General features: G+C 39.8%; 1 protein-coding gene across 1 annotated transcript; it reads right to left on the minus strand.

The window, feature by feature from the left end:
- Window positions 1–5,523: 5,523 nt before the first annotated feature.
- On the minus strand, window positions 5,524–9,436 carry LOC112984437 (cytochrome c oxidase subunit 7A2, mitochondrial). Its single transcript, XM_026102294.2, has 4 exons — window positions 9,285–9,436; window positions 8,188–8,277; window positions 6,599–6,683; window positions 5,524–5,737 (listed from the first exon to the last, which is right to left on the minus strand). The coding sequence occupies exons 1-4, from the start codon at window positions 9,300–9,302 to the stop codon at window positions 5,679–5,681; spliced, it is 252 nt and encodes an 83-aa protein (XP_025958079.1). The 5' UTR covers window positions 9,303–9,436; the 3' UTR covers window positions 5,524–5,678.
- Between the last annotated feature and the right edge of the window lie 6,180 nt (window positions 9,437–15,616).

The raw sequence follows: 15,616 nt of genomic DNA on the forward strand, positions 1-15,616 counted from the left end.
CTAGAAAAGGTGTTATCACTAAAAGGAACTTCTTTAAAAAAGCAGTTGCACAAGCACGCACATGAAAAGATATGTTGGTTAAGACTTACTCATCACCTAAACAGCTTATTTAGGGTCAAGTCAGTTTGATCAGATTGAGTTTGTCTGTCTTTGGAAGTCTGATTCACTTTAGTAAGTATGAAGGTCAACCTCCAGCTCTCTGATATGTAACAGAGTTAGGCAAGAATAGGGGAGGTAAGGAAGGATAGCTTAATGAGAAAGATGGCAAAATAAATTCAGCATGCCTTCTCATTGTTCAGAGCAGCAATAGCCAAGACGAGCTACATTAGAAAAGTGGCATTTTCACTCTGAGATTTGGGAAGAGAACAAGTACAGATAGGATTGTATGCTCACAATTCTCTCTGGTGTTTTCATGTCGCTTATGAGAGTTGTGAGCTTTTTCCATGCTTTCTTTTACGAAGCTGATGCTGTGACATTGTGCATTATTATTGTCCTCAGACTTTTACTGGGGAAATTCCTGTGTGTGTCAGGCTAATTGGATCTGCAGTTATGTTCAGAAGCCAAGAAGATGTAGCCCAGGGCACTGTTCAAATAGTAGATGGTTCTGTGCTACCTGCCTAATGGAGAAAGCAAAACATGGTCTCTATGTTTGAGGTCTCAGAAAGGATTGTTTAACCTATAACTACAATACTTAGGAATTAATTTTCAACTATTTAAGGTCTGTTTATTATTCAGATAATGTCTTCTTTTACAGTGATATGACCGGTGTTTTTCATTCTGCCGAAGCTGGCACACCAGTAAGCTTTCTTTGTTAACCTGAAAACCATATAACTTTAAAAGGCTAAACAGTGAAAAATAGGACAGCAAGAGAAGCGGGACAGATGGAGTACTAGTTGCCCATCACACAGAAAATTTTCCCCTCATTTTAGGGGTGTCATTTAGAACAATCCAGCTCAGTAGACCCCAGGATAGCATTTCCATGCTTCAATATCAGGAGGGTTTCCTAATGTTTAAAGTCTAACATCACAAAAATCATAGCTCCCATTACTAATGATAGAAACTGAAAAATAAAGTTTACATAAACCAAACATTCTCTTTTTGGGGAAAAAAAAATACCACATCTGTTGCCTAAACACAGGTCAGAAACCTTACCTGCAGTAAGGTAACAATACTGTACATCAGTACAAAACCTAACTCAAGAAAATATTGACTCAAGGGTAGTAATTAAGCACTACAGTAATAGAAACAAACAAGTAGAATAGATAATTTGGTATTTTTGATAGCAGTGCATTTAATTGTTGGCAACCTGTGACTTCATGTTCTTGACTATTTTCTTCTTTAAAATTTATCATTTTTCAAGTTAGCAGGGAATAATAGAAGTTGCTTATTTTAATGTCTTCTAGTCATGAAATACCCATAGGGACATAGAAAGTTCTTCAGATATTTTCAAACACTTTCCATTTACCAGCCCTCAAGATGCATAGCGCTCTTTTTGCTTGCTTTCCTAGAGAAAGATGACAATATAGGCAACTAGTTTACATCTGGCAGCTTGTGATGTTGGCAAACCTGCAATAACTTACATGTACATACTAAATGGGGGATGGCTTTTAAATTATTAGCTCCCTATTAGCTTTGTAAAGCAATCCCAGAAGACTGTGCTGAGCAGCTGACCGTGTAAACCATGAAGTTCGACTTCACTCTTCTATTGCTCCTGCAGCAGAAAAGGCAGAAGCAGTAGCACAAACATGGTTTGCATACGCCGCCCCGCGATCGCATAGCTGAACTACAGCGTGGCAACACAAGCAGCTCTCCTGCCCGCCTCAGATCCAGCCTCAAACTCTGCAGAAGATTTAAGGAGAAACATTTTGGGGTTACTAGACTTACTTTTTCCAAAGCAACTTTTTGCCATCAGAAGACTTCCGAAGAAGCCTAACCTTACCTAAAAAACATTAGAAGGGTCTATCTGTAAAGTCTAGTAACTCTGTATCATTGAGATCTTCCTGTTCTTGCCTAGCTTGTTTTGCATTTACCCCATATAGCATCCAGCCAAGGTTGCTGCCTGTAGCACAGCTGACAGTTGTTGCTGCATATGAGATTAGACTCTGAGATGTGACTTATTATGAGAACTGGGATAGCTGCATATTCTGCTTAGCTCACATCTTACTGCCTTTCTTATCACAGGATTGTGTATTCTAAACTCTTAAAACTGCCGTTCTTTCAATATTCTTCACAAATCCTGTGGGTGTGAAAGGATGTGTGCTTTTTAAAAGACTCTGATCATTCCTAATGCTGCCTTCCAGATCCGTATCACTTGGTCCGTATCTTGATACTAACCCTGGACACGCTGATGCAGCAAAAGCCTTACCAGTGCTGCAGAGAGCAAAATGATTCCTTAACATCCCATCTGTGAGGCTTCTCCTTCTCGTAGGTACCAGTGTTCATCTTATGAGGAACTCTTCTTTTTTTAATTCTACTACAGTTCTTCAGTACACTTGCAATTTCCTTCCAATTTGTCTCACTGGTTGAACAGGCATACTTCGGTTCACCAGGATGGTAATGAAAAATTAAAAAACAAAACCACAAACCTTAATCCAAAAGAGGTTTAAAATAGTACTGCAGTGAGAAGCTAGCATTTTTTGCTTGTTTTCACATTTTGGAAAACTCATTGTTCCTTTGAGAGGACAAACAAGAGCACAGTTTTTTGGTTTTTTTTTTTTTAGAAGCTCTATTTTTAATTCGTCATGACTGCACAGTCAGCATCAGACTAACAAGGAGATAAAGGGGAAAGAGACAATGTTTTGTTGTAGATTACAGTAAAGAAAGGGAGAGACTGATTTGAAATCCAAGACTCCACCCTGACATATGTCTGTAATCTCCCTGAACTAGAAAAAAATTTCCACCTGTAGAATTGTTACAGTGACCTCAGGGAAAATCCTATGTATGGTTATAGGGACAGTGCTTCCAAGATGTACCTTATGGGATATGATCCAACATTTCTTTGCATCTAATGGTGTGGAATAGGCTGAAACCACTTTTGAATGCTTCTCCAGCCAATAATTTCTTGACTGACTGAAGCAAAACAAGTTGAACTGCATACAATGAACCACCAAGTGGCAACTTGGGAGGAAGGCTGCAAAGGCACAAATTTTGTTTAGGAACATAAAACCTGATCAGAGATGCACAGCTAGCACTGGCTGTCTGTCAGAGATGTTCTCCCTCAGTAATTGCAACAGTCAGTCCAATACTAAGATAAGAAGTAGAGGCATCTGGGTAGCTAATGATAAGTGAGTTTACAAATGATACCCACTGTGCTACCCACCAACTTAAAGATGAAGTTTCCTAGACACAGATTTATACAGTGGGCATTTTCACTGACATCATTATCTAGTTCAGAAATAAGGGCTATTCCTAAATACGTGATAGAAGCTTATTGTTGTTACCAGGTACCCCTGGCCAATTCAGGGCCACAATCAATTCTTATTTATTCATTAATACATTGACTGATCTCCAGTCGCATTTGTGGTTCTCGGTGTCTTAGCAAGCCTCTAAATAAATCTTAGCCATTGAAAGAGAAGAACTGCAGACATGGTCAGTCAAACCATTAGCTTTATCAGCTGTTTGCTGTGCCTACACAGATGCAGAGGGCTGTGGTACAGCTGTGCTGGTGAAGCAGACAATGTGAGTGCTCCTTAACCATTTCATTGCTAAGGCAAGTAACCCAGCATAAACCACATGGGCAGGAATGTGAACTAAGTGTTTGAAGTGACCCAGCATAATTTACATTGGAGCAGACTGGAGAACTTACACAAACCATAGTGTTGACTGAGCTTTGGGAGCAGCAGTCTTTGACAGAGGGAAATGAAGGAGTAGCAATAGCCTAAATAACCTCTGCCATGACCACAGCCTTTGTCTCATTTTCTGAGAGAGGTCTTAAAACACCAAACAGATTGAAAGATACCTGCTTTTCCTTTTCAGTTTGTAAAATTCTTGGCTGCCTCAGTGTGCCTCTCCTCTCAAATTTAATAGTAGCTTTCTTTAGAGTCATAACAGAAGCACTAACAACTGCAAGTATTCTTGTAACTCAGAAAAGAAAAAATATTCTTTAGAGAAAGGATGGTCAAACACTGGAACGGGTTATACAAAAGTTGTAAAATCTCCATCCTTGGAGGTATTCTAAACTTGCCTGGTCAAGGCCCTGGGCAACCCAATGTAATTCTGAAGTGACCCTGCTTTGAGCAGAAGATTAGACCAGTTGACTTTCAGAGGGCCCTCCCAGCCTAAATAATTCTATGATTGTTCGAAACCTACTTTACTTAGCCTCGTGTGTAGTTATCAGCTAGATCTGCTCCTTTCCTACAGATATGAAACAATCTCATTCCCAAAGCACAAAAGAGTACCACAATTTGTAGAGGTAGAAGGCACTCTCTTTAAGCATTTAGCCCATCTGCCCCATTACAAGTAGAGAATTCTGGAGAAATTCTTCCAAAAGAGCATTAAAAATTAGCTGAAGAAAATAGTAGGAATTTGTAGTTTCAGTAAGCATTGCCTTCAGTATCTTCAGTTTTTCTGGCTTAACAGTGTCCAGTTCAGGCTAGCTCAAATTAGCAATCAACTGCCACAATATTTATCTAGTTGATGGAGTCACTATAAACCTTTTAAACCGGCAGAGGAATTCTAGCACTGCACTTGTACAACTAGGATTAACACATATTGTGCCTCACCTCTATTTCAATACTTGCTCTAAAAGACCCACTAATTCTCCCAGTTATAATCTTCTTTCATGTCTCATGCTACAGAGCTGATTGCTATTCTTACCCTAATGACTACAAACAATCCAGCTATGGCCTTCTGAAACATGAATCAATGTTGGAAGAATACTAGCACTTAAAGATGATAAATATATATATATATGTCGATTTCATAGGCAGCAAAATAAATACATGAACACTTACCTAATTATATCTGTGCACTCAGAAGTCCCCATTCTCTGTAGGAAATATAAAATTCCGTTAAGCTGTACCAGACAAAAGTCACTGAAAAAATCCAGTAGGTGAAGGTGCCAAGTTCAACTGAGAATACTTCTAAGCCCCTGAAGTTGCAAAGGACAGTGGTACCATCTTTGCATGGTGGTCTGGAAGTAGATTACTTCTAGACATATTACGGTCAGCTTCCAGCAACTGAAGTTGTCAGCAACAGTGCAGCATAATCATTATGTTCTCAATTTGAGTATTCATTTCAGTGTAGGTGTAGCCTAATTCCCATCATTATTTTAAGATCAGTTTGCTCCACTAAAGCCAGAAGATAAAATTACTGTAATAAACATAAGGTGTCGCTTTCTGATGAGGATTCGGGGCATTTAACTCACTTTTGAAGTATTAACATAAACCACATACAAAGAAAAAAGGCTCTTGCCAGTAAATAAAATTAGGAGATCTGTAGGTCGATCAGTTCAATAAATGTTTAATGAAAGTAAAATGCACTCTAATGTAGAACACATTTGATACAATCCAGACCACCACAAAGCAATGTAAAAACTGCTTTATTAACTGCAGTTAACATGTTACAATCAAACAGCGATTCCAAACATTGTCAGATGCTTATAAGAAGTATAAGCCGCGACCATAGTCACATGGAATTGGACGAAGAAATGCTAGTCACCAAGGCATCTTGAACTGGAATCACTTCTGTTTCTTGGGCAATGAAGCTACAGTCAGCTCATAAAGAGCATAGCCTGTTCCTGAAGGAGACAGAAAAGGTATTTTCAAAATGGTAAACACAGTTTGTTTCTAGTCAGCATTTATTTCCCAGTCTGTCATTGAACAAATAATGATAATAAGCAGCTGTAATTCAGACACAACATATTTGCACAGCCACGTCTCAACTATTTTTAGTGATTTACTGGCTTTTAGGGAACAAAATCCTTAAATAACTCTCTATAGACTGCATGAATATAAAGAAAGGCCTTAAAAAAAAAAAGAAACAGAAAAAAGGGGGAAGGGGTGAATTCATGTTTACAGAAGCTACATGGATAATCTTGAAGTATTGATTATTCATTCCTAAGATAACTGAAGAAAATCCATTAGAGCAACATAGTTATGCTAGAGGCGATTACAAACCCACATAACAAGCAACATGAAGGTTAAACATAGACAACATCACAAAATTTGGATATATTCTGCTAGTTTCACAGCATACAAAGCCTCAGCAACGCAAGTTTCACTTAGCACTAGGAAAAATCAGGCTGGTGATGCATAGGTGCCATCATTACATTTTACTCCTTTTCAGAATAAACTATTTAAGTAGTTCTAGCTCTGTCCAAAATATTACATGAATTCTGAAGGAGTCTGCAGTGCATAGTACAATTAGCTAGGGAAAGAAAGGCTTCAGATGAAAAGCTAAATTAAAAAAAAGGGGAGGGGCATTCAGAATGTCCAAAGTCCTTTATTTCTCTCTACAAAAAGCATTTCTCACGTTCTAAAGAACAGACTAAATGAGCTGCATAACTGATTTAGAGAGGAAATATACTGAAGAGTAAATATTTTAATATTAGCATGTTGGAGATTGCACCAAATAATAAGTATTTTAGTATTAGCCTTACCAAGAACTGCAATACCCATGGTGATTTTATACAACAAAACATCCATTACCCCACCTTTAAGATGTACTGGAATGCCATTATCCTCCTAATGGAAACAAGTGAGAAAAAAAAAAAACATACTATGTAAATGCAGTTCTTGCAATACTGAATGTAATTAACTAAAGCCACCCAGAACAAGAATTACTTCCCAGAATTATCTTCCCTCCTCCCAAAAGATTTTGAAAATCTTGAAAACCTCATTTGAGATTCAGCCTCGTCTTTCAAGTTTTCGCTCCAGTATCAGGTGATCACTTGCTATGGAGATATAGTAATGGTACTATAAACTAGCACGTGGTAGATGCTTAAACATTTCTGACACCAGATGCCAGCCCCTGCAGGTGCACACTGTGTAATTAATGGCCCTAGAAACTTCCCATCAGTCTCCAGCATAGTCAGCCCCTACTACACAGACTGGTGGCAGCAAGGGGAAGGGCCTCTGTTCTTACCAGTTTCCTGGTATCATTGTTTCACTCCACCCGAAGTTAAACACTCTAAACACTACATCCACATGATCTTTGCCCTTCCCAGCAAGTTTAAGTTGCCCTGAAATTCCAGAATGCGTCTAGTGCTGGTGATCTGCATCCTGACCCAACTTAACTTGCTATCACACAAGAAGGGAACAGGAGGAAGAAACAGTTCATGGCCAGCCAGGTGACTGAGATACGCCTAAAGAACTCTGTCAGCAGAAACGGGACCTACCTCACCTACAGCCAGTATCCTACTCCCTGTTAGCTCACAACGAACACTGCTCTCTTTAGGTAGCATCCAAAGAAGACTGGCCTTCTCTTTCAGGAGAAAGGAAAGCAGAAGACATAAAACCTATTAAACTAAGGTTTCTAACACATACTTTTCCCGTTCCCATTGCTGAAGCCCAGCCTACTCCATCCTCAGTACAAAGGTACTGCTCCAGGCTAAGGCTCACAGCTGTGAGTGCGCTCTTGAACATCCACTGCTCTAGCACACAAAGAACCACCAGTTCTCACTAGATAGCCTACCAAACAAGAAGAGATGATTCAGAAATTATTTTTAAAGATTCATTAATTTTCTAGGAATGAATCCAGTCCTTTAAGATCTTTACTACTTTTATAACTGAGAAGTATATTATTACTACATCCTCATTAAGAATTACGAGGCTTATCTAGCAGCTATAGATATATCTGTAAGATAGCAGGTTTGATTTTTCACTGTACTTCTATCCTCTCACTTGCTATTTTTCTCCATTTGTTCTTAGAAAATAATCCCCCATCCCATTTCAGAGTATTTTATCTACACGTTTGTACAGCACCAACCGCTCATAACAAAATCAGGTACTAAATCATCTCGCAGAGTAAAAATCCCTGAAGAGTGGACAAGTCAAGTTATGCAGTTTCAAATAATACTAATTTCTGTACAAAATATTTTGCTTTGCTGGTTTCAAACACTGTAGTCATACAACTGATTCAAGAATTCAACAAAGACATGAAGCGAGCTTTTAGTAGTTTGTTTTTTTAAACAAACAAAACATACAACTACATTCTACCAATATTCTATTATCAGTGTTCACTCAATACCTGAAAAAGCTTCTGCTTCTCAGCAACTCTATTTTCAATTTGCCTGCGTGAAGCAGTGCTTATGGTCCTCCGGGAAATCTGGCGAAGAGCCTAAGACAAAAGATAAACAGTGTTTCAAAAGCAGTACATTTTTTCAGATATAGCCACACTGAAAAAGAACTATTTTCTTTTAAAAGCAAGATGGAAAAAAGACAGCAAAGAAAGAAAGAGATTCTTTTTAAAAAAAACTTCACAAATCAATCTTCCAACATACATACAAGAGACTGACTGGCTGGTTACCTAATTAAAAAAAAGATTTTGTTTTCAATACGAAACTGAAAACAGATTTATGAATCTGCAGCATAACCTTAACAGATCTAAAAAACAAAAAACCAAACATTTAAAGACATTTTAAAACATTTACAGAATCTGTTTCTGTAGTCAGATCACGTAGGTACTCTTTTATCACAGGAGAGGCCACCAAAAACATGTAGTTCCTACTGTATAATTCTTCCAATGGCTAAAAGTCTGCCTTCATTGGCGGGTCAAGTCTCAAAATTAAGAATCAACTGTATCGCTAAGCTCCTAAAATTCTCATTCAAGGAAAATTTTTCCTCCCAAACTATTGCCAATAAAATGTAACCGCTGGATACACTTCTGGAAGGTTGCAAGTAACGGAACAAGACATTACCTGCCCCCACTTCCGCCCCCCGCAAATCAACACGCTATAAAAACTCTCTCTTTAAACTTATGAACGTGAAACAAATATCTGCTATAGTAACAGCCTTGACACAGGCATAATTCCCCCCCCCCCCCGTCACTCCACGCACTTAAAACCCATCACTAAGTGCAGCAACTGGGCCAAGAGCTGAAATGTCCCGTTTCACCCCCCTCCCCAAGTAGCTCATTCAACAGCACCCAGCACTAGGCACAGGCAGCGGGCGGGCAGGCAGCCGCGGCCCGCGCCCTGCCGACGGGGCCCGCGCCCACAAGGGCGGCGACAGCACCCGGCGGGAACCCGGAAGCCGCCCCCCGCCCCCGCTTCCCAGCCCTCCCCGGGGAGCACAGACACGCAGACACACACACACACACCGCTGTCCCCCCGCCCCGCTTCGCACCAGCAGGTTTCGCCACATCTCGGCTGTTGGTCCCGTCACCTCCCGCCGGCAGCAAGGGCACAGCTAGCGGAAGCGGAAGTAGCTCCCCCCGCCCCTTCTGCTGCCACCAGCGACGACGCCGCGCTGCGCGCCTAGAGCGTCGCCTCGCGGATGGCGGTCGGTCCTCCTGAGGACGGATACGCCTCCTCCGGCCGCGGCCCTGCAGAGGCCGCCGCCGAGAGGAAGATGGCGGCGGCGGGCGCCGCGTAGGGGCCCCAGGGAGGAACGGGCGGGTGCGTGGATGGCGTTCTGCTTTTTCCGTCCGGTCTGATAAAGGCTGTTCCGCCCGCCCGCCCGCCCCCCAACAGCCTTTCCCCAGTAAAACAGTGATTACAGCCAGCGCCCCAGGTCAGCGGAGGCCCCCTTCCATAACGGCCACAGGGCTGGGAGGAGGCAGCTTCAAAGCAGCACCTGTCTGTGAGGAAACCGCGGCTCCAAGCCCTCGTCCGGGCCGAGTTCAGGCATGAGGCGTCCCTCAGAGCTATTAAAGCCTTAAAGAAAAATCAGCTTTGGTTAAAGTTTCTGACCTGCAGATGGCCAGAAGGGTACTCTGGGAAAGCACCACCCTGTGCTTGGTCTGTGTGTGGGGACAGCGCTTCTGGCCATCACTGGAGGCAGGACACTAACCTAGATCAATCTTTGATTGACAAAAGTATTTTGAGAAACCTGTGTTTTTCTTCTGCATTGCAGATCCAGCTCCATGATTACATCCTCTCATGCTTCAGCTTTATACTGGAATATGACCCAGTCAGGAACAGCATTTCCTGGATTTGCTGCAGTTGCAATGCACTCAAGTTCTTGGCATTGCACTGTTTTTGCACTGGTGCCAAGCCTCATGATGAAAAATGTGTCAAATGCAGCAAAACAGTGCTCAACCTAGTATGAAAATAACAAGAATCATATCTCAGAGAACAGCACTTTTCAATCTGATGAGGTGCTCTAAAAAGAAACCAATTAAAAATGCAAAGATAAAAAGGTACCATAGGTAAAAGTCTTACCTGAGTGGAATATTAAAAATGCCATTTATAAAGCATAACCAAAGAGAAAAAGAATGTGCTGTAACAGAGGAGGAGCATGGACAGATTATTTAACAAATAGTTTCCAAACACTCAAGCAATGCTATTATAGAATAACACAAAATACATTACTGCTTTAAAATAGTTTTCCGTTCATTACTCTTTCAAGCTTTCATCTTATGTGTGTACACAATATTCATATTTTGATCTTCATATACTCAGTTGCATTTAAACACTACTAAAAGGATCATAATCTCCAAAGAAATAATTATTGTTTCATTTTTGCTGTATAGACAATACTCTGCTATGTCCGAATCTGTGCTTCAGTGCTATTGCCTATCAAAATACACAATACAACAGAAAGACCTTACTTAAAGCTTAGTATGTGGGTTATCAAAGCCACAAAAGGGCTGCTCAGAGCAAGCACAACTGGTGTCTTAAGTGTTCAGTATTTTATGAAGAAATGAAAACTTAAGGGAAAGGAAGAGAAATGACAACTTCCAACTTCAGGGTGAGAATATTTCAACTAAGATGCAAAAAAAAGCTACTGTTCCTAACAGGCTAGAGTAATTTTTGCATGTATTTTATTGAAGAATAATGAAATTGTTTTTATCAAGATGTAGTTGTTAAACAATTTTGCCTAAGCAAGAATGAAAATGTGATTTAATCTGTAAGCTAATAACCACGTCACAAAAAAGTGGTTTTACCTCTGAAGATGATAAGAGGGGATATAAATCCTCTACAAAAAAAAAACCCCCACACACACCTGCACAAACACTCCAGTCAACATTCAGTCTAAGTGTGGAGTTGGAAACCTCTAGTACAGCAGGAAGGGTGAGAATGACCCCTTTTTTTCTTTTTTCTTTTTCTTTTTTTTTAAAAAAACTTCCTCCTGAGCCTTGCCTGCCCACTGATACTTTTCTTGCAAACAAAGTAAGTAATCACCCCAGTTAAAGCCTGTACTGCGCATGAAGGGAGAAAACACACCATGTTTTATCTTAATCAGTTTCCAGGCTATTTTGAGTTGTTTAGCACACTAACATTGCAGTAAAAGAACTTGCCAGTATTACCTTTTTATCAGTGTAAGCTCTACTTCAAGGTTTGTGGTTTTGGGACTTACGTCAAGTATTTCCCACGCTGTTACACCAAGTGCACAGCTTCCTTGGAAAGACTGCTTTAAATGCTGGCTAGACACGGAAAAGCAGCAGCCTTCTGGGATTTTGCCCCAGGCAGTCTGCTTTCAGTGCCTGACATGTTTTAGATCTAGCATGCTGAAAAGACAGCAAGCAACTGGCTGCTCCTGATTAGACATGGCTCTGAATAGGGTAACCTGCAGCTAACTAGAATATCTGTGTTATTGCAATAACAAGTTGCACAGCCACCTCCTAACATTAAAAGGAGCTTGATTTCACTAGCTAAGAATGTTAAGGTCTGTGTTTTCCCAAGCCCACAACAGTCCAAGTCTAAACAGGGCTGGGCAATCAGTCACTCAGTACTCCACTAGCATTCATGAACTAATTATTCCTGTATCTTGCCTGCAAACCACAATCTGGAAGTTAAACAGAAAATATGAGACAGGGAGATGGTGGGGATAACTTCTTGCCCAATAGCTCTGCAATTAGAGAGACTACCACGGTATTGGGAGATACAGAAAACTTAATTTCTAAATAGTTAGTAAGGCAGGAACAATGCAGGTTTTCCTTCTCCATAATCTACCAACACTATTTTTCTTCCCGACTCTTTCACTGAAAACATCAGGAACAAAATCTAGATCTTTACTATACCTCTCATCTTACAAAGACTTTTATCATAGTCACCTTGGGAAGACTTTAAAAATTACTAGTCAGATTAGGCTGCCCCCAGATTATATATATAATTGTAACACCTGCTGACCACGTGGTCTTCCTAAAACAAAATACGGTTTTGTAAGAAGTAAGGTAGTATAGGCCCAAGTCATTTTTTGCAGTGTTTCCATCAGCTTCTAAATGGGAACTGCACACTTAACTTTCCTTATACAGATGCACTCCAGAGATTCATTTATTTTGTTTTTACTGTAAGGTCCTTTTTGATCCCTAGGTGCCCCTTCTCAGCTAAATGTCAGTGTAACTTCAGAGAGGAACTTGGGGAAAAAATTTATGCAACTGGAAGGTTATTTCTCTTCCTTGGATGGCTTTGCTGCTTGCTTTTCCAACGGTAACATGAATTTATTTACATAGGAATGAATCCCAGTGTATCAGTTCTAGGTTCGGATTGTGTGGAATTCTAATTCGTTGTTCGAGTAAGACTGTTTAGAATTTAACAGAGATTATTAAGAAATTCCTTGCTCTCCATCTTCCTCTTAATCTATAGCTCAATAGTGGGAAAAAAAGTAGAGTCTATCAACTCAGTTCATTACACACTGGATTATGCTACAGTAGCTGGGATTTTTAGGTAATTTTCCAGTTAGGTACAGGGAAGTCTAACAACTGTTTACTTGAAGTGAGATGCATTCAGGTAAGCTTAGGAGGACCTTCTGTAGAACTTAGCTATCTTCTCTTATTAACAAAGGCTGCAAACTGAGAGAGTAAATGTTACCAGCAATGATGTTATATTCATTCACATAATTGTAACAGGTACTGAACCACACTGATTTAAGAGCTTGAATTCCCGCAACAAAAATCACCTACAGCTTTGAAGACTTAACTTACAGGTTTCTGAAACTCATCATAATCTAAACATTGACGAGCCTTATTTTTCAAGGCATGCTGACTATTTATTACTTCTCTCCACTAACAAGTGTGCTTGGAACCAAGCACCAACTTTAAGAGGGAGAGACTGGGAACCATTTTCCTAGGTCTTAGGCTAGAATTCAAGTCCTTTAAGTGCTTTCTGTCCCTGCTGAAAATCTCCCGTGGAAAATTTTCCTCAGAACCAGCAAACTGATTAGAGTCTGATTTCACAGAGGGAATATTCTTGCCAGTTATCTACACCACTGTCATGTGCACCAACAGAATAAAAGCCTTGTTTCTGCTAGCTCTCCTTCCTCCAAGACCAGTAACCCGTATCTGTGAGGTAACATTTATCTAGAATTCCTTTTTTTCACCCCCTCAGTAAAGTATTTGTTTTCCCCAAGACAGAAGCTTCATATCACAGTTCCCATTAGAAACAAATACTCTGTTTAGCTATTAGCAGAACTTCCGCTACACGAGTTTGACAAGACTTTGACAAGAATGGTAAAAGCAATACTACTTTCAAGATAATTAGAAGTTTCCTCTCTCAGAGCATTCCCTAAGAAGCTGAAAGATATAACAAGAGTTTGTGCAAAGTTTACAAATATCTATTATGAAGCATATATTAATTTCAACTGCCTAACTCTGGACCTCACTGGGCAAGCCTGCTAGCAGTCACATTTTCATTTCTTCCAAGATGGCCAGGGTCCAAACTTTTCTATTTTCATAACAATTAATGAGGTCATCAGTTACATTTCTGGCTCTCTAACACTCTTTAAAACATGTCACTTTTTTTTTTTTTTTTTTTTTTTGGTAAAATCTGAGCACAATCCACTGCTCAGGTGAAATTCAATTAAGTTTGCACATAATGCTGGTATTTGGTTTGTTTTGATTGGTTCTTTCAGGTCATCTTATCTGAAACAACAGCCCAGCAATAAAGAACTCCACCCACTTTGTTTCAAATCAATTAAAACTTTTTTAAAAAACCTTCCTGAGCTTCAATAATTATTGACTCATGCTTTTATATGTACTCATTCCCAAAAGGAAACAAAATAGATCATTTTTGACAGCAACCTCAGACTTTATAGTAACAGTTGGCATAAACTCAAATGATGGGCAAGAGTAACCTACAGTATCATTTTATTCATAACACAGTTTGAGTGTATTTGAAGTGAGGGGTTCAGAAGAAGGTGGTTTCTTATTTGTGACTCAGATTTATATAAGGATACTAGTTCTTAGCAGGCCATACCTTAATGGACTTCTGTCTAAATAACTGTCAAGTACAGTCAGACTTCACAATTTGGCATAGATGGAATTATGCTGATCAGAGGAAAAGTTAATACTGAAAAATAATTTTAAAAAATACATTTTACCACCAAGTCAGGATTATGGCACTGAAACAGGCTTTCTACCCTGGAATCCCTTTTCATGCTGTAGGAGCAGTAGGATGTAAGCCTCTTTCATAAACTGACCATGCTGCTACTGAAGAGAGGCAGGAACAAAACTGACATAGAAATTTTTACATTTTTTCTCCAAATTGGAATATGAGAATTTCTGGAAGGCTGTTCAGCACAGACAATACTAGATAATCATTTCTGTGCTCTTACTTGAGAAAGTCAGTTTATTTAGTTCACTTCATTTCCCACCTGTGTCCAACTTACATGGATTTTTTTTTTTTTAAACCCCTCACTGATCAAGTCAATGCACAATGCAAGACCCTTACAGGATTGATTTTTTCCAAGGAATATGATCAGAAATCATATTCTTGTTATAGGAACTTTAAAGATTAGAGCCATTTGCAGTACCTTGAGATTACTGTATGGTTACAACTTGTTCTTTGTCTTCAGTGGTTGCATTACAATCAGTTTGGTTTTTTTTTTTTTTAAAGCAACTATGTACATTCTGCTTTAGGCTTAATTACCTCTTTCCACTACACACTCATTTCAGCCGAATCTTGGACACTTGTGTATCTACCCACGCCGTAACCCTCATCTTCCCACTGCAACTAGCACAAAGAGAAAGGCACAGCCGAATCCAATCCAGACGCTAATCACGTTCACTGTTCTGTTTGATTAAGTCAAGCACATACAAATGCTCGCAGATGTTACTTGACACTACATTGTCCTGTCATTTCCTCCCGAAGAGATTTCCATTTAAAAGGAAAAAGAAGAAAAAAGGACAAGGCTTGCATTGTTCAAGGCCTTACATTCATAATGAAAGGAAAATCAGGCTGCTGACAATCTAGTTTCTGTACCAATGTCACCTTGGAAGGTAAAGGCTGTGAAGTATCCTTCTCATTTCATTTACACACTAATAAACTCTTTGCTCTCAGACAAGCGCAACTGACAACTCCCAACTAGCCTGATATAGTAAAAAAGTACCTGAAGTGACAATCTGCTTTGTTACCGGTATGAAGATTTTAAAAAGAGACTGGAACGGTGCTTAGAAAGTAGGTCTCACACAGGAGAATATCTTTGCAGAGCTCTTGCAAAAGACAGGGCTATATCTCAGCTTCCCAAGTTACTCTTTCCAGAAGAGATTCACTTATGAGCAGGCTCCCATGTCAGCA

Source organism: Dromaius novaehollandiae, chromosome 3 (genome assembly GCF_036370855.1).
Source record: "Dromaius novaehollandiae isolate bDroNov1 chromosome 3, bDroNov1.hap1, whole genome shotgun sequence".
Taxonomy (NCBI): Eukaryota; Metazoa; Chordata; class Aves; order Casuariiformes; family Dromaiidae; genus Dromaius; species Dromaius novaehollandiae.

Excerpts from the sequence above, each read along its gene's own strand:
- LOC112984437 (XM_026102294.2), bottom strand. Across the intron at positions 6,684-8,187 it reads AGAAGCAGAAGCTTTTTCAG|GAGGATAATGGCATTCCAGT; the intron begins GTATTGAGTGAA and ends TGTTTCCATTAG. Across the intron at positions 5,738-6,598 it reads CATGGGTATTGCAGTTCTTG|GAACAGGCTATGCTCTTTAT; the intron begins GTAAGGCTAATA and ends TGTCTCCTTCAG.